The 18507-nt window shown below is 40.3% G+C and overlaps 1 protein-coding gene across 2 annotated transcripts in view; it reads left to right on the top strand.

Moving 5' to 3' along the window:
- Nucleotides 1-15512, top strand: part of LOC118162615 (tubulin polymerization-promoting protein-like) — a 45387-nt gene extending 29875 nt beyond the window's left edge. The window contains exon 3 of one of the 2 annotated variants that reach the window (XM_035318914.1): nucleotides 15003-15512. In XM_035318914.1, coding sequence (XP_035174805.1) covers nucleotides 15003-15363 — 361 coding nt within the window. In that variant the 3' untranslated portion in view covers nucleotides 15364-15512. The remainder of the gene's footprint in view (nucleotides 1-15002) is intronic. The other variant, XM_035318913.1, reaches the window with a different exon arrangement.
- Nucleotides 15513-18507: the final 2995 nt, after the last annotated feature.

Below are 18507 nucleotides of genomic sequence, written 5' to 3'. Positions count from 1 at the left end.
TTTTTTTTTTGAATGTCTGGTATTACAGAAGACTAGGAGTTTTTCCCAGTAATTGTTTCTGGATGTGCTTCTGGGAATTATGACATGTTTGGAACAGTGCTTCGTGGTACAGCCGTAATGAGAACTTGCCACAGACTGTGCTGGCTCTAGAAAAGGGAGCAATACAGTTATAATTGTGTGATGTTTCACTGACCTGTTTGTCCAGCCTGTTACATTGTGTCAGGTGAATGCTGCTGAATTCTTGGTGCATTAGCTGGGTGTTTTGCATTGCATGCTTCGTTAGAGGGAAATGTTGATAGAAAATGGAGTACAGTACATTAGTAGCACTGAGTTTTCCTCCCCCTCCTTTTGCCTCAACCTTATTTTGGTAGCAGGAGTCCTAAAGTATGATATTTTATTCTTACGCTCCGTTCATGTTTGTAGCACAAACTTCTCAGGATGCTTCTAAGCCTTTGATACCAAAGTTGAAGTCCTGTTGAATTCAGAAACTATATGCTCCCTTAGCTGCATTGAAGCAGTTTTTTCTGTCACAAACAGGCCAAGCCTGTATAGCAGCATGAGTTCCAGTATATGCATTTTTCTTCAGCAAACTGCTATATTATATTCTGCAGAAATACTGAGGGAATGTATGTTTTTGATTGTGTGTGTGCATGTGCATGTCCTTGTTGCCTTTTAACTAGAGTTCCTTTTTCTCTCAGGGATTCTGTTTCTTGAGTGTATTTATGTACCTCCTTATCAAAACAGAAGAAATGAAATGTTTAGCCCTTTGAAGTTCTCCTTGCAGTTCTCTATGAACAGTTCTCTATGAACTGTTCTTTATCTGTTATCCTGATGTTAGAAGAAAAAAATTGCCAGAGGTGGCAGACTTTCATAAGAAAGGAGGAGGAATCTTGTTCTCTAGTTAAGCTTGTCAGGGTTTAAAAGACTAGTTTTCACTTCCTGTGTTTGTTCTGAGGGCTGTTATTCTTCCAGGGAAATGGAAATCTGCTGAGGACTGTCAGTAAGATTCTTTGATTGGGTCTCCTTATAGGAGAAGATATAGGCACTTTAACTCAAGTATCTTAAGCCCAGAGAAGTTATGTATTCTCAAGAAGCCAGGGGAAACTTTTTTCTTATTATCTGCAGGTGTATGTACTTCCAAAAGCCTTCTGGAGTGTTCCTTCCACAGATATAAAAGTACAAGACTCTAGAGGTGGGTAAGCCACCATCACTTGGTGAGAAGAGTTAATCTGGTTGACCTTTCTTCTCTTTGTGTCTGCTCATATAGTAGTGCATTGTGCCATTTGTGATCATGAGCACCAGCAGCTGCAGAACAGTGGTGATGTTTGGCACCAGGCTGTGACTCTCATGACACATGACAGCACTTGCTTCGTGGCCCAGATGGGTCTTTATTCTGTGCCCTTCAGCTGCAAATATTGTTTAAAAAAAAAGAAAGCTAATGACTGGAGTAGTTGTGGTGACAGTGGCTGTATTTTTAATGCTATGCAAAAGATACAACTGATAGCTTTTATATCATCATAACAATGATATGTTGTTTTTCTATCAGCTAGCAACAGCTATACAGTGACACTATAACATGATAGTAGCTCATTCACCACAACTGAGAAATTGGTATAAGAGACCAAGATAGGACTGCAATCAATAAGCACTGACCTAAGTTATATAAGATCTCCTTATAGACTCATTACAATGTACCAGTTAACCCTGGATTTATCTGCATCATGATATTTGAGGTATTTGCTACTCAGTGTGGGGTGTTGTTTGTTGAGCTTTTAAAGGGAACTGGCAGCGCTGAAAATGGAGCATTTAGATGACTGTGAGACCCAGAGCAGTGTGGGAGTAATATGAGAAGCTACTGAAGTGAGGATCAATAGAACAGACAGTAGGCACTTCGTACTCATTGTCACATGCAATTTGTATTTCACAAAAAAAGTGTTGTACATTCAAGTCTGCAAGAATGAGGCTCTGTGGTATGAGATGATGAAAAGTGGTGACAACATTGTTTACCACCCTGTCCAATCATTTCCCCTCATGTAATTACTAGTACTACTGCATACCAAACTAATTTGTGGTACTAGGAGAACATAATGAACCCTATTTTGATGCTCCTTATGCTCAATCTACCGTATGTCTGGTAGTCTTGACCTTTCTTTCAAATTTAAGCTATTGACATGTTTTTCCTGTGATGGATGCTGTGCAGATGTTGGGGGCACTTGTAAGCTAGGTGGAGATCAATGTGCTATTGTGGGTAAAATGAGTCATACTATTCTCAGTGTGGTGTCAATGGAAGGTTTGGCAGGTTTGTGAGCAGTATGCATAGATTAACATTTACAGCTCTACACTATTCTCTAGGAAGAAGGTTGTAAGTGGTTCCAAATACATGTTTACAGCCATCTGAAGCACACCTCTATTTCTGGTCTGTGTACTCCTGGGAATTAGGTGACATGGTATTCTTGAAAGAGATTATAGATAGACAAAGGAAGAAAAAAGGGAGTAATTTGGCATATCAGGGTCTTCTATTTTCTTTGTTTTTGTTGTTTTGTTTTTATCTCAAGTGTTTTGTAAATTAGTAGATAAGAGTTTCAAATCTAAGAAAACAATGATAGTTGGACAGGAAGGAGAATGTAGGAAAAGCTGCTATGATGAAAGAAAATACATACCCTATGTGATAGCTGATAGTCACTCTATTAGTCACTCTGTTATTACACTTATGCATATCCAAAAGTAAAGAGTTCTGGTACTTTTCAAGCATTGTATTAAAAATAGGTGTTTGATGAAAATGGTGGTGGACTGTTTGTGTTTTGAGTTTAGGTCATTTTTACTGTAACAAACAAAATGAGTGGTGTGCATGCAAATCTGAGAATAATGACCATAATCTAATTAAAAGTTTTTTGCTTCCAGTAAGCTGGTACTGTTTTAAAATGAACAGTGAAACATACTCAGTTTAGTATTTTCTTGAAAGGACCAATACAATTCCATGTGCTCTAGCAGGCCATCATTTGTTTACGTAGCCACAAATAGCATGACTGGTTTTCTTAGCTTTCATAGTAAAAATAAACAGAAATTATTTCATTAATTTTCCAGGAGAGCTGGAACTGTGGTTTTCTCTTCCAAACAGGTAGTTTTTTCTTTCATCACTTCACCTCAGATCAGAGGAATGGGAAAGCTTTACATTACATTGCTGCACCATCGTGCAGCAGGCAGGCTCCATCGTGCAGCAGGCAGGCTACGACTTGGTTGCCATCACGGAGACGTGGTGGGACCACTCTCATGACTGGAGTGCTGCAATGACTGGCTATAAACTCTTCAGAAGGGACAGGCAGCACAGAAGGGGTGGTGGAGTGGCTCTCTATATTGGAGAGTCTTTCGATGTTGTAGAACTCGAGGCTGGGCATGACAAAGTCGAGTCCCTTTGGGTTAGGATCGGCGGGGCCAACAAGGCTAGCGTCCTGGTCGGGGTCTGTTACAGACCGCCGAACCAGGACGAGGAGATGGATGAGGAGTTCTACAGGCAGCTGACAGAAGTTGCGAAATCGTCAGCGCTGGTTCTCGTGGGGGACTTCAACTTCCCTGACATATCCTGGAAGCACAACACAGCCCAGAGGAAGCAGTCTAGGAGGTTTCTGGAGAGCGTGGAAGATAGCTTCCTGACACAGCTGGTTAGTGAGCCTACCAGGGGTGGCGCCCCGCTAGACCTTCTGTTCACTAACAGAGAAGGACTGGTGGAGGATGTGATTGTCGGGAGCTGTCTTGGGCAGAGTGACCATGAAATGGTGGAGTTCTCTATTCTTGGCAAGGCCAGGAAGGGGACCAGTAAAACCACTGTATTGGACTTTCGGAGGGCTGACTTTGGGCTGCTGAGGACACTGGTTGGTAGAGTCCCTTGGGAGGCAGTTCTGAAGGGCAGAGGAGTCCAGGAAGGCTGGGCGCTCTTCAGGAGGGAAATCTTAATGGCGCAGGAACGGTCTGTCCCCACGTGCCCAAAGACGAGCTGGTGGGGAAGAAGACCAGCCTGGCTGAACAGAGAATTGTGGCTTGATCTTAGAAGAAAAAAGAGGGTTTATAATCTTTGGAAAAGTGGGCAGGCCACTAGGGAGGACTATAAGGATATCGCGAGGCTGTGCAGGGACAAAATTAGAAAAGCCAAAGCTCATCTGGAGCTCAGTCTGGCTGCTGCCGTTAAAGATAACAAAAAATGTTTTTATAAATACATCAACACAAAAAGGAGGACTAAGGAGAATCTCCATCCTTTACTGGATGCGGGGGGAAACTTAGTTACAAGAGATGAGGAAAAGGTGGAGGTGCTTAATGCCTTCTTTGCCTCAGTCTTTAGCGGCAATACCGGTTGTTCTCTGGATACCCAGTACCCTGAACTGGTGGAAGGGGATGGGGAGAGAGATGTGGCCCTCACTATCCATGAAGAAATGGTTGGTGACCTGCTACGGCACTTGGATGTGCACAAGTCGATGGGGCCGGATGGGATCCACCCAAAGGTACTGAGAGAACTGGCAGAGGTGCTGGCCAAGCCGCTTACCATCATTTATCAACAGTCCTGGCTATCAGGGGAGGTCCCAGTTGACTGACGGCTAGCTAATGTGACGCCCATCTACAAGAAGGGCTGGAGGACTGACCCGGGAAACTACAGGCCTGTCAGTTTGACCTCAGTGCCAGGGAAGCTCATGGAGCAGATTTTCTTGAGAGTCATCACGCAGCACTTGCAGGGCAAGCAGGCGATCAGGCCCAGTCAGCATGGGTTTATGAAGGGCAGGTCCTGCTTGATGAACCTGATCTCTTTCTATGACAAAGTGACGCGCTGGGTGGATGAGCAAAAAGCTGTGGATGTGGTCTACCTTGACTTCAGCAAGGCTTTTGACACTGTTTCCCACAGCAATCTCCTCAAGAAACTGGCTGCTCATGGCTTGGACTGGCGCACGCTTCGTTGGGTTAGAAACTGGCTGGATAGCCGGGCCCAAAGAGTCATGGTAAATGGAGTCAAATCCAGTTGGAGGCCAGTCACTAGTGGCGTTCCCCAGGGGTCGGTGCTGGGGCCAGTCCTCTTCAATATCTTCATTGATGATCTGGATGAGGGCATTGAGTGCACCCTCAGTAAGTTTGCAGATGACACCAAGTTAGGTGCGTGTGTCGATCTGCTCGAGGATAGGAAGGCTCTGCAGGAGGATCTGGATAGGCTGGACCGATGGGCTGAGGTCAACTGCATGAAGTTCAACAAGGCCAAGTGCCGGGTCCTGCACCTGGGGCGCAATAACCCCAAGCAGAGCTACAGGCTGGGAGATGAGTGGTTGGAGAGCTGCCAGGCAGAGAAGGACCTGGGAGTGATGGTTGATAGTCGGCTGAATATGAGCCAGCAGTGTGCTCAGGTGGCCAAGAAGGCCAACAGCATCCTGGCCTGTATAAGAAACAGTGTGGCCAGCAGGTCCAGGGAAGTGATTGTCCCCCTGTACTCGGCTCTGGTGAGGCCGCACCTCGAGTACTGTGTTCAGTTTTGGGCCCCTCGCTACAAGAAGGACATGGAGGTGCTTGAGTGAGTCCAGAGAAGGGCAATGAAGCTGGTGAGGGGCCTGGAGAACAAGTCTTAGGAGGAGCGGCTGAAGGAGCTGGGACTGTTTAGCCTGGAGAAGAGGAGGCTCAGGGGTGACCTTATTGCACTCTACAGGTACCTCAAGGGAGGCTGTAGCGAGGTGGGGGTTGGTCTATTCTCCCACGTGCCTGGTGACAGGACGAGGGGGAATGGGCTTAAGTTGTACCAGGGGAGTTTTAGGTTGGAAGTTAGGAAGAACTTCTTTACCGAAAGGGTTGTTAGACATTGGAACGGGCTGCCCAGGGAAGTGGTGGAGTCACCATCCCTGGAGGTCTTTAAAAGACGTTTAGATGTAGAGCTTAGGGATATGGTTTAGTGGGGACTGTTAGTGTTAGGTCAGAGGTTGGACTTGATGATCTTGAGGTCTCTTCCAACCTAGAAATTCTGTGATTCTGTGATTATCTTGAAGTTGGACGGTGTAGCTGGCAAATTTGTTGAATCAAATTGTGCAGACTTAGCTTGATCTTATTTTCTGACAACAGACTGTGGCCTATTAGTTCTCTACTAGGCAAATGAAGAAAGCTTATAGAAAGGATACCAAGCAGTCAGTTACAGAAGTTGTTCAGTTTTCATCCTGCTGTGATATGAATTCTGCTTGCTGCTTTAATAGTCTGGTTTTCAGTTTGACTTGCAAATCCAACTTGAATCAACACTGGCCGTTTTGAATGAATGGGGTTTGTTTGATTTTAATAATTTATTTTCTGATTTAGTCCTGTGTTTTGTAACCAACGCTACAGTAGTACTTCATGCATGCTTGGGAGATTTCTTCATTCATTCCTGTTTCAGATGCTACACTGTGTCAACCAGGACATTGCCTTTCCTAGAGTTCTAGCAATACTAAGTAGTAATCCTTCAAAGGCATAGTGGGGATGGGCAGCTGATGTGAAACAATAAACCGATGTAAATAGTAAAACTTAGTGCCTAAGAACTATCTGCCTTAAAGGCTGCCTATAGAGAACTGGATATCTTTAATGTTAGAGACACTGACATAATGTTATCTGCCATGACACTTAACACTTTTTTGGAAGCATTTCAACTCCATTTATCAAAACACTGAGATAAAGAAGATTACAAGATGTACTTTCTGGAGACAGTTATCGTAATGATTTACACCAATTGTTGATCAGATTCCTATATGTGCTTCTTGCAAGTGTAATCTCTTATCTTGGAAAGAGTAATTTGCTGACAGCACAGCTTCTCATGGTGATTTTTTAACGAGTCGAAGTACTGACTAATGTCTCAACAGCTTTGAGGTAGTTGTCATATGGTGTTATTAAAGAAAATGAGGATCAAAAAGTGCCCTATTTGCTCACTCGTGAAAGAATACTGTCCAGCATTTCTGCTTGCTGTCCTCATTGAGCTCAATTTGAAAATCTGTGAGGCTTTTTGTAGCTCTGAAGAGGGTGACAATTTGGTTGTTGATGCCTCTGAGGGGTGGACACCCTACAAGATAGGAAGGCACAAAAACATATATATTTTTTTTTTCCTGTGGTCACATGGGGCTATGTTGACCTGTGGGGCTAGGAGGTAAAGGTAAGATTTTTAGTAGTGCATAAAGCTTGTTTTGGTTTTCTACCCTACCAGACTTTATTTAGTAGTTGAAGTAGAGCATTAACCTGAAGCAGTTGCCGGCTTTGCTGTGAGAAATTAACTGTAATTACATGGATCAAATACTTACACTAATTTTAAATTGACTACTTATAGTATAGTATATATACTATATATAGTATATATATATATAGTATATATATATATACTATATATATATATACTAGTTATAGTATAAACATACCTAAAATAGAGTTTTGAGGATAAAAATGGCTACCATCCTGTAAAGATGTTCATCCATTGCTTGTAATGGGAGGTTTCCACACTAGATATGCATGGGCAACAAAAATGGTAAAGGGTCGAGAGGGGAAGACATATGAGGAGTGGCTGCAGTCACTTGGATTGTTCAGCCTGGAGGAGACTGAGGGGAGATCTCATCATGGTCTCCAACTTCCTCATGAGGAGGAGCAGAGAGGTGTAGGCCCTGATCTCTTCTCTCTGGTGACCAGCGATAGGACCCGAGGAAACAAATTGAAGTTGCAACAGGGGAGGTTCAGGCTGGCTATCAGGGAAAGGCTCTTCTCTGAGAAGGTGGTCAGGCACTGGAGCCAGGCTCCTCCGGGAAGTGGTCGTGGCACTGAGCCTGCTAGAGTCCAAGAAGCACTTGGACAATGCTCTCAGACACGTGATTTGATTATTTTTTTTTTCTGGGAGGGGGGAACCCAGGAGTTAGACTCAACGATCCTTGTGGGTCCCTTTCAATTCAGATTTCTATAATTCTATGCTATATACTGTGCAGTACGTAGAGCTTTACATTGTTATATATACGTGGCATGGTATTAATTTACTGTTTTTATGTTGTACAGTTTTCCTGCAAGAGTCAATTTGCAGTTTTGTTTTATAGGTTGTGAGGATAACTCGACTTGCTTCTAAAACAGCAGTCTACCCTACAGCTGGTGCTAGCAGAGTGTGAGAGACTAGATGTTGATTGGCTTTCATGGAAAGTAATCAGCGGTCCTCACTGAGAATATTTTTTTTGTCCTAAATAAATATGTATTTAAAAATTATATAAATCAAATTCTATTAATCTTACACTGGAATATGAGCAAATAATTCCAATATTAAATACACAATTTACTGGCCACAATTTAGAATATTTAACCTCATACCAAATGCTGCAGTTATGGATATTAGTATACTGAACATCATTCTTGCCCTGAGATACCACATTGTCAGCAAGTGACAGTTTGGAGAAGTACTTACTTTCTTGCTTCAACTGGTAAAATCAGTGGCTTCGAGCAAAATGTCAGCATCATAACTATGATAGCAATTCAGGAAAAAATGTGTAAAGACTAATTCTCTGAGTATAAAAAAAAAAAAGAGTTGCTAGATATTGCTAATGTAAAGATGTAATGATTTGTATTTGGAAAACAAACAGAAAGGGCCTTTTTGTATAAAGCAGAAATCAAGAGGGCAGTACGTATTTAGCAGTTTGTATTCAAAAACTGGAGTTATAACCTGACAAATAGGGGAAAAGAAGTGCAACAAAAGGGATTTTATATTCCTTTTCCAGAAGTTTTTTGATTTTCAGTATAGCTTGTTATGTTGCAAGTTTGTTTTGGAAGTACAAACTTCTAAGGTGTTTCAGCTAACTTAACTGCTTAGTGGTATCTGATCACAGAAACGTTATTCAACAGGACTTGTCTAAATACAGTTTCAGTTTCATCCTGGCATCCAGAGGGGTTCTGTGCCCTTATGGATTTTGCAGCAGATGTAAAAGGCTAAATTTGACAGAAATTTCTCCTCGTAGTTCAGTAAATACTTAATTATTAAGTTACGTTGGACAACTCAAAAATTGTAGGAGTATTCCCAGCACTGGCTTGTTATCTTCCTTCAGTAGCTGCTGTGAGAATTAAAGTTGTGTTTTTGCAGTGGAAAATTCCACTAACCTTGCATATTCAAAAGTGATTGTGCAGGCATAATGGTGTGTGTGTGGGGGGGGGGGGGGAGATGTATGTTAAGCAGGTAAGGGGACAATGGAAGGTTCCACTGTCCCAAAATAAGGAGGATGGCTAAGAAAACAAGATAAGCGGTTGTGGAATCAGCAAAAACAAAACAAAAAAATAAAATCATGGACCCCTCCAGTCACAAGAGAAGAAGAAAAAAGAGGGAAAAGGAGAAATTAAAGGTTGGTGAAATAGAATTGTACATATATGGTATAGTAACAAGCATCAAGTAGGTTGTATACCTGTAGCACTCAGCCAATGAGAAAACATGTATTCCCTCGTGATGGTATCTCCCCTGATGGTGGTATCTTTCCTGACATCCCCTCTCTCTTATGCCAATTTATATTATTTTCTATCTCTGCCTTATGTTTGTCTCACTCAGTAATGAGATAAATAGCACCTGGAGGGGAATTGGCACTTCCAGATTCCGTTCCTAGATGAATGATGTGTGTTCTCTGTTGTCTGAAAAAGTAAATCTTTTGACCTGGGTGCAATAAACCAGTTCAGGAGAGAGACTGCTTTTATTGAGGTCTGGGTGCTCGGTAAAAATCAAACACACCCATTGCTGGCTTCTACATTACATTTATACAGTAAATTCATGTATCCTCTACTACATAAATGATACTTGATTATAAGGATGCTCAATTAAACATAGACAATAACACTTCTCTTCCAAGGGAGAGTTTGTTACAACTATCTGCCCCCTTTTTGAGGCTTAATCATGGTTTTTCTTTAAAAAACCTTAAGTCTCAAACCATTCCTTTACATCTCCTTGGGATGGAAAAAGGTATACATTCAACCAAGCAGCAAGTAATCATCAAGATGACTTGTGTCTTGCTGTCAGCATGACAATTTCAGTATCCCAGTTCTGCCTCTTAATTGGGTCTCTGATGCAGGGTGATACCTCAAGTTTTGTGTTCTCTATTGTTTCTTTTACTACCACCTTTCTTTGGAGGTATTAGATAGCACTGTTCAAAGAACCTAATAGAATTGTATTGCAGTATCTTTCCTTCTCCTCTCACCCCCTTATCCCTTCACCTATATTTTTGTCAAATTTTTACAAAGTCCCTGCTTGGGGTTAGTCATGCATGAATCATATTTTCTCAGGAAACTGTCTTCTCTTCTTAATTTGGAAGTTTTCTGCATTCTAAGTCTAAATTTTGTAATTTCAATCTTGAATGAAACTTGGCAAAAAAATAAAAACAAAAAATAAAACTTCACAGGATATGTAACTACTCCCATTAGACTGCAGGATTCCAGTAGCCTGGTTAACCTATCTAAGGACCTCACTTTAGTTTCGGACTTTTTTTTTTTGTCTATGACTTGGGGGTCTAAATACTGAACTGTTTAGCCCACAGAAAGCTGAAAGTTGAAATTGTAAACCATTTTGGAAATATGAATGTTTCCCATTAGCAGAGGCTATTACAAACCTTTGTTACTTCAAGGACGTTTTGTGTGGTACCTTTTTGCTGTCAACCTATACCACACAAATATCTCTAACCATTGCTATTAATGTACATTATGTTCACAGACTACATCAAGAAGACTGTGTATTATCACAAGAAGCAAGAAAAGAAATGTCAGTTCTACTAAATGAACAGGAGGAGTTAGTGATTTGGGAAGTACTACAGTAATGATAAAGCTGCTGCTGTTATTAAAGTTGTATTTGCAAACTGAAAATTCTATTAATAAATGAAAATTAAGGAGCTTTAGTTGTAGTGAGTTTACAGTGTAGCAGATTGCTACTTAAAAAAATAATTCCATCTGTGTGTGTGTTTTTAATGTTAAAAGAAATAAATGTTTTAGAAGAAACATCTCTCTCTCACACTTGTTCTTTCTCTCATTATGGTCTTGTTTGTTAAACAGCCACACATTTCTCACTTTTTATGTTTAAGATAAAGTTAGAGCAGAAACAGCCGAAGTTTGAAGTCTGAACTTTACTTGATTCTTACACGGGTGTGAGAGCAGGAGTGGCAAACCAGAAGTTGTCTGAGTAAATGTACTATGCCAATAAGTCAAAAACCATGGCAGATAAGCCACTCAGGCATTCTGTTGCCAGAGCAATCCTTCATTTTTGTATTCTGTATGTGTGAAATTTTTTTTTGGAGGAGAGTAAATATAGGGAGTACTCAAAATTGAGGTTGTTCTGATGTACAAGAGAGAATATGGTCAAGTTTTAAGTGACATCTAGGTTGACAGAGACACCCAAGTCCATGGTGAATATAGAGCAAATAAACCTTACAAACAAAATTTATCAGACAAGAGTTTAAGCAAAACCGTTTGTTGGGCTTTGACCTCTAGTTATGTTGCCAGATCCAAACTTTTGGGAAGATGACAACTTCCACTGCAAAGCAGTCTTGGTTAGTTTATACTGCTGTAATCCCTCCTGGCATGCTAGCAAGAATAGAAGCTTCTCTGACTGTTTTTACATTACCTTTCACCTCTTCGATATAAAAAAATTGAAATGTGACCATTGGTAGAGGATGATTTTCGGTAGCTCAGAGATTAAGAGAGAAAACTATTACATTGGAGGCTGTGCTGTGTTAACACAACTGTGTTAACAGTGCTATGGAGAAAAAGATTTCTAATATTGTTCAAGAATTTAGTGTACGCGTTATGTGGAGTGTATTTGTCTAGTTTTCCAGCTAAAATTATAGAAAATTGTTAGTCCAAATAGTATACAAGTCCAAATAATATAGAAGTACTCATTTGCAGCATTAAGTCTTCACATTGCACTGTTCTAATCTTGTGATCACAGGACAATGTTAGTGGTACTGTTTGCAAATGAATACTTTATTACTTGCTATTACGATTTGCTTTAGGCTAGCACTTGTTCTTTTATACTTTTTATATTCATTATGCTGATGTTCAGGTTCAGAACTGATGATGCTTTTACATATGTGAACCTGGGTTCCAAAGAGCAAACTGAGGAATTCAAGCTTTAGTTCAGAATCTTCCCCCTTTGTAGGGGTCACATGTGAAGTGACCCATCAAGGAAGGGGAAGTGATGGGAAGCTTCCTAACATTTTTCTGAGTATCATCAATCTGTTCCCAAAGGTAGAGATAGATAGAAGCAAAATTTCATGTGTACCACTTCAGTTTCTTCCACTGAGGATGATGCATTTGAGTAACTATGTTTGTTGTGATAAACATGGCTTAAAACATATGAAAGGACATATCCTTCCTAAAGGTTTCTTAACCATAAATGTTATAATAAACCATAGGGCTTTAAATATATATTATTAATGTTCCTCATACATATTTTTCTCTTTTCATTGAGGTGGCCACCCTTACGACATGTGTCTTCATAAAAGCCTTCTTTTTCCACATTCCCCGTTGTTACTGTTTTCCACTCCTCCCACCCCCATTTCCTGTTTTATTTCAGGTACTTTTACGTGGGATATAGCTCAAAAAATCATTTAATGGCAATCCTGTTTTTAGTTTTACTCTAATTACTGTTTTTTGCTGGTGAAGAATAGCTGCCATGTTGCACATTTCTTTTTCTCTTGTGTCTACCAGCAATACAGCATTGCTTACATATGTATCAATTTTGTGTTTATACGTTAAACTGGAGGGAGAAAAACTCATTCCCTTTCCCCACATTGTTGTGATAAGGAAAAGACCAAATGTGAGAGGCAGGAATAGCCATGTCTCATGGGAGGGAAAAAAAAAAGAAAAAAAAAAAAAAAGATTGTCTTACTCTTCTAAGTGCAAACCCAAACATTTTAAATGGGTTAATATAGAGCTGGTGGTGTGAGGGAGGGACAGAAAAATAAACATGACAACAGTGACAACAATAAACACAGTATGCTTGAATAGAATGCTTTTAGTAAGGAGTCATTGTTAACTTCAAAAGTTTCTGCTGGAATTGGTAAGGCCTTTCCCATTGTGGTCCTGAATGATGATGCAAGCTAAACTGTAGCAGTCCTGATTGGAGACTACCAGGTAACCACTATGCTATAGAAAAATTAATTTGAAAGGTCTGTATGTTAGATTTGGCTGTGAGTCTATACTGAACAGGGGCCTTACTGTGGTCTTAGGCTGAATCTTTACAGTGATTGTCAGTGAAATGTTTGTCTAAATGAGAGGCAAATCAAAATGTAGTCTTGACCTCTTGAGCTCGTTAAAAACCCTTGGACATGTTTTATCAGAAGAGGGATGTTAATCCTACTAATGAGAGTCCTGGACAAATTCCAATAAGTTAATTGCAGTATGTTTAATGTGTTTTTCTGATGAATGAAAAGTTGGATTATATTCTTCACTTCCACTATCACTGTGTGTTTCTACTAGCTAATTCCATAAGATACTCCCACATATGCTTCACCTAAAACAGACAAGAAGTCACAGGCAGCAAAATTTGGTCTAAATAAAAAGTTTATTTTTGGTTAAAATTGGGAGAGAGAAGGATGTAGGGATTTCCTACATGTTGGACTGTGGTGGAGAGAGTATGCTAGTAATGAACTGGTATGTAGAGGGTTGTGTTAGTGTTGACATTTTGTTGTGAATAACCAATTTCTCCTTGTTTTAAAACATTGAGATGCAACTTCATTTCACATTTAGTCAATTGACATAGGATTCACTTCCTAACTGTTGGTGTCTAAAACTGAGAAATCTTGCTTCATCCTTTTGTTAGAGGAGGCCCTTTCAGATTTGAGTGTGATTTGACTTCTGAACATGTCTGAGATGAGATCAAAGACAGATAACTTACTCTTGGCAGTGGCTTTTTGAGTTACTTGAAGTCAAATTCAATTTCTATGTGTAGGTTTTTTTTGTTTTGTTTTGTTTTTTGTAGTCTGAAGTCTTGGTTGTCTTAATGTCTCTATGCTTGGATCTATCATTTTTTTCCTCTGTAAACAACTGTCATTGTCAAAAGGACTGGTCTTTTTTTTTTTTTTTTTCTGATTTGCTAGAGACACTCTCTAAGTAAGAAGAAATGCTTAGGCTGCAAACAGAACTAATGTAGTAGCATGCTTCCCAGCAAACAAAAGGACTCTTTTTTTTTTTGACTTTGAGGTTTTCCTAATGGAAACAATCAAAACCATCTTCTATTACTCTGATGTAACCCTAATTAGTACCATGTTTAATGTCAGAACATCTTTTTGAAAAGTTTTCTATTGAATTTTAGTTATAAACTTATGCCCACATTTTAGTGTGTAAATTCCTGTTCTAAAGTTCAGCAAATCTGTAATTTAATGTACAGGAAAAGGTGTGTTAGCAAAATCTTTACCACTAGAAGCAAACATAAGTAAATACTTTATATTCCCACTTGTTCCCCTTGTGTATGGGAACATAGGCTTCCCATTAGTGACAACAACAAGTCTTCAGCTCTGAATTTCTGAATTGTCAGTCTGATAGAGGAGGATTTCCATTTTTTTTTCATTTTTTAATGCTTTTATAGCTTGCTTTATATAACAGCATTATTCTTAATTTACTTGTGAATACATGAATAGTGACCTATGAATAGCATGTCATAACCAGTTATTCAAAGAGGAATAAAAAATAACAAAACACACCCAAGGCTCTTCTACTCTTGTGTTTTATGGATGCAGGCTTTGTGTTTTATGGATGCAGGTGATCAACCACATGAGATTATATCTTGCACAGAACTGCAGATATTTTGATAGCAGGGCAGTTTCCACTAGTTCCTCTTTATTTCGTAACCTTCACCCAGGAAAGTTTCTTTAAAAAATGATGTTTTAATGGGCTGGGAAATGTTTTCATTGGGTGAATGGCTCTTTCCTGTTATGGTGTTCTGTTGTTCACTGTGGCAAACTAAAAACTTTCTGCTATTCTTGGAATGCTTGTTGTGCTCTCTTGTAATTTCTTTCAATTTCTGTGTGTTATGACAGGGGAAAGTCTTCTAGAACTATCACTTTTGAGCAGTTTAAAGAAGCTCTTCAGGAACTCTCCAAGAAACGATTTAAAGACAAGAGTGATGAAGAAGCAGTTCAAGAAATATATAAACTAATTGAAGGAAAAGCCCCAGTTATATCTGGAGTAACGGTATGTTACTGGTTGATTGAAAGGATGGATTGTTCTAGCTGTCTTTTGTTCTACCCCAGAGTTGTTATATTCACCTGCTTCCTTCTACAATCCACAAATCCAAGCAGTATGCTTCTGGGCATGGAGGCAACAATTATACAACACCTGAATATTGCACTGCTGTGTATGCTTGGGTGGCAGTGTCATTGCTTCTCTTGGGAATCATAGTACCACCTAGCAGGGTGGTCAGAAAAAATGAACAAGGTAGCATGTGATTAAAATACAGAAATGTTTATTAAGAGTGGTATACCCAAATAAAAAATAGTGAATGTAGAAGTTCATCAAACAGTTCTAAGGTGATGTGTGAAATACCAGAAAGACAGAAGTAAAGAAATCTTAAAATCTACTGTGTGAATACAAGAAATGTGAAAATAATTACCATGTAGCCTGATCTTTGGTTTCTGTTTCTTCCAAGTCTGTCAGAACTATAATGTTTGTTTTGTTGTTCTTAGTTTGCTTATTGATTTTGTGTTGTTTTGTTTGTTTGTTTTTTAATGTTGGCAGAGTGTTATTCAAGTTTATATATGAAAAAGAAGTAATAAAGCCTGGTGTATATAGGTTTGGTCATCCTTTTCAAATGGGCAAATTGGACAAGTTTTTACCATGTAGTTCAGTAGTTACTGGAGCATTCACCACGAACTTAAATACTCTTGTCAATTTAGTTCCTTTGCTTAAAGTTTGTGGTCTCCCTAAGCTTAGTCTGTAGAGCTGTGAATGAAAATCTGATTTCCAGAAAAGCTAATCTTTCCAGAAATTGGACCTGCACAAATGGACTGTGGAAAGGTCAAGTGGAGAAATCTCTTTTGAGTTGTAGAGTTGAGTTGTATAACTCTTTTTGAGTTATAGTTTGATAGATTTGTATAAGATTTCATCCTATTGACTCTTGTGCTTTCATTTGAAACAAGTGGTAGTTTTATTACAGACTTATGATGAGCCTTTCTTTTTGTCCTGCAGTCATTTCAGCAAGTCTGAGAAACGTGTCTGTCTGTCCAGGGTTTCTCCCTTTGAATTATGCATATTCCTTTAGGCCTCGCTTCTGATTCCTTTACATTTTTGGTATTTCAGCACTCAGGTACTGAATTGATCAATGGCTGCTAACAGGGAAACAGTCTCCTTGTCTGTGAATGGCAGGGTGTTGAGAGAGCTTTGCAGCTGCACAAAAGTATTTATGTAGGTGCTGCAAATGGAGATGGTTGGACCAGATGATTTTTGAGGTCTATTCCAAACTTTATGATTTTATGACTAAAGGTGATTCATTTCCAGTTGATACAGAATACTGTGTGATACAACACACAGTACCATATAGCTTCATCCCTTCTACAGCAGATTTATTACATTTATTATGTATGCTAATTGTGAATGACAAAGACTTTTTATTGGTTTAGTGTAGAAGTAGGTCCATGCAATGAGATCCCGTTTTTTTTTTTTCTTCCTGTTTTTGCTAGTCAGCCATAGTTTAATATGTAATTACAAATGACAGTACAATATATGTTACTCACTTATAAAAACATACATGAAATCTGTTAGACACAAAATAAACCCATTTTACTCATTAACAAGCACACATTTACTAAATTGTTAAACATCGGTGTAGAGTTGTTTCCTTGTTTTCCATGGATTGAAGCAGAAGTTTAAGATGTAAAAGGTGAGGTGGCCATTGCTGCAGTAACCAGTTGACCAGAAGTTTTAATAACCAGAGAGGAGTGGGCAACATGAACAGCAGAATTACAACCTTGGACTTCAGCAGAAAGGTTTCTGACCTATTCAGTTTCCCACAGGAAACTGCCCTCGAGGGCAAAGGGGCCCAAGAGAGATGGTTGGTCTTCAAGATGGCTTACTCAGAGCACAGGAATGGACCATTCCAATGTGCAGGCAGCTGAAGAAGCACGGCAACCGGTCAGCGTGGATGAATATGGAACTTGTGACTGAGCTCAGACACAGAAAGGAAGTGCACAGGAGGTGGAAGGAGGGAGAGGCTATGTAGGATGAATATAGACTGCACATGAAGGAACATGGTGAGGAAAAATAAAGTTTGCTCTCTATTGTCTTCAGAAGGCCATAGTGACTGGGGGAGGCTCCAATGACTAGAAAAAGACAAACGTCACACACATCTCAAGAAGGGCAAGCAGGTAACTGCATCCAGGTAACTGTAGGCCAGTCAGCATAACCTCAGTCTCTATGGAGGCTGTGAAACAAATCTTTCTAAACCCACAAAGGACAAGAGGGTGATTTGGAGCAGACAGTGTGACATGGCCATACTTGCAAAGGGCAAGTCAATGGCTGATTGACCTTGTTGCTTCTTTTGATGAAAGCAATGACTAGCAGTGTGGACAAGAGGTGTAGTATACCCTGATGTCATCGGCAAGGCCTTGGAGCCAGTCTCCTTACCACCAAACTGAGGAGATATGGGCTAGATAAGTGGCCCCTAAGGTGTGGGGGAAATAGGATGGACTGTTGGGCTCAGGAATCTGATCAGTGGTGCAAAGTTCAGCTGTCAGCCAGCAACTAGTGGTGTTCCCCCAGGAAGGTGGGACAAAGTGCTCTCTCAGCAAGTTTCTGACTGATGGTTGCTAAACTGGGAGGAGTGGTCAATATGCTGGAGGACAGAGGTACTATTCAGAGGGACCTTGTCAGACTAGAGGAACAGGCAAGAAACAAGCCTTGTGCAATTGAGCAGAAGTAAATGTGAAGTCCTGGATCTCAGATGGAATAACCCTATGCAACACAACAGACTAGGGTCTAATAGGCTCTGAAGCAACTCTGTAGGAAAGGGTCTAGAGGTTATGATGGACAACCAGTTGAACAAGAGTCAGCAGCAGTCCTTGCAGCAAGTGAGCTATTGCAGCAAGGAAGGGCAGAAGCATCTTGGGCTGCCTGAGTAACAGGTGTAGCCAGCTGGTCCATGGAAGTGATTCTTCTCTTCTAGATGGCATTTGCGAGACCGTATCTGGAGTGCTTTGTCCAGTCTGGAGCTCCCTGGTGCAAGAAAGTGATTGATGTACTGGAACCAGCCCAGTGCAGGGCCCCCACGATGGTCAGGGGCCTGGACCACATGACACATGAGGAGAGGTGGAGAGAAATGGGCCTGTTCAGCTTGGAGAAAGCTAAGGGGAGATGTTATTGCAGTCTATAGCCACCTGATTGGAGGATGTGCAGAGTCTGACTCCATCTTTTAAGCTGTTGGTTGTTGTGGTTTTACTCAGGTGGGCAGCTGAGCTCACTGGTAGAACAGTGAGAAACAAAAGAAAGAAAAAAAAAAACAACACAACCCTTCCCCCCACCAACCCTTTTCTACCTCTTCCCCCTGAGTGG

The sequence above is a fragment of the Oxyura jamaicensis genome, chromosome 2 (genome assembly GCF_011077185.1).
Source record: "Oxyura jamaicensis isolate SHBP4307 breed ruddy duck chromosome 2, BPBGC_Ojam_1.0, whole genome shotgun sequence".
NCBI classification, from domain to species: Eukaryota; Metazoa; Chordata; class Aves; order Anseriformes; family Anatidae; genus Oxyura; species Oxyura jamaicensis.
Note: the sequence above shows the minus strand (reverse complement) of the source record. Positions and strands in the feature narration are given on the sequence as shown.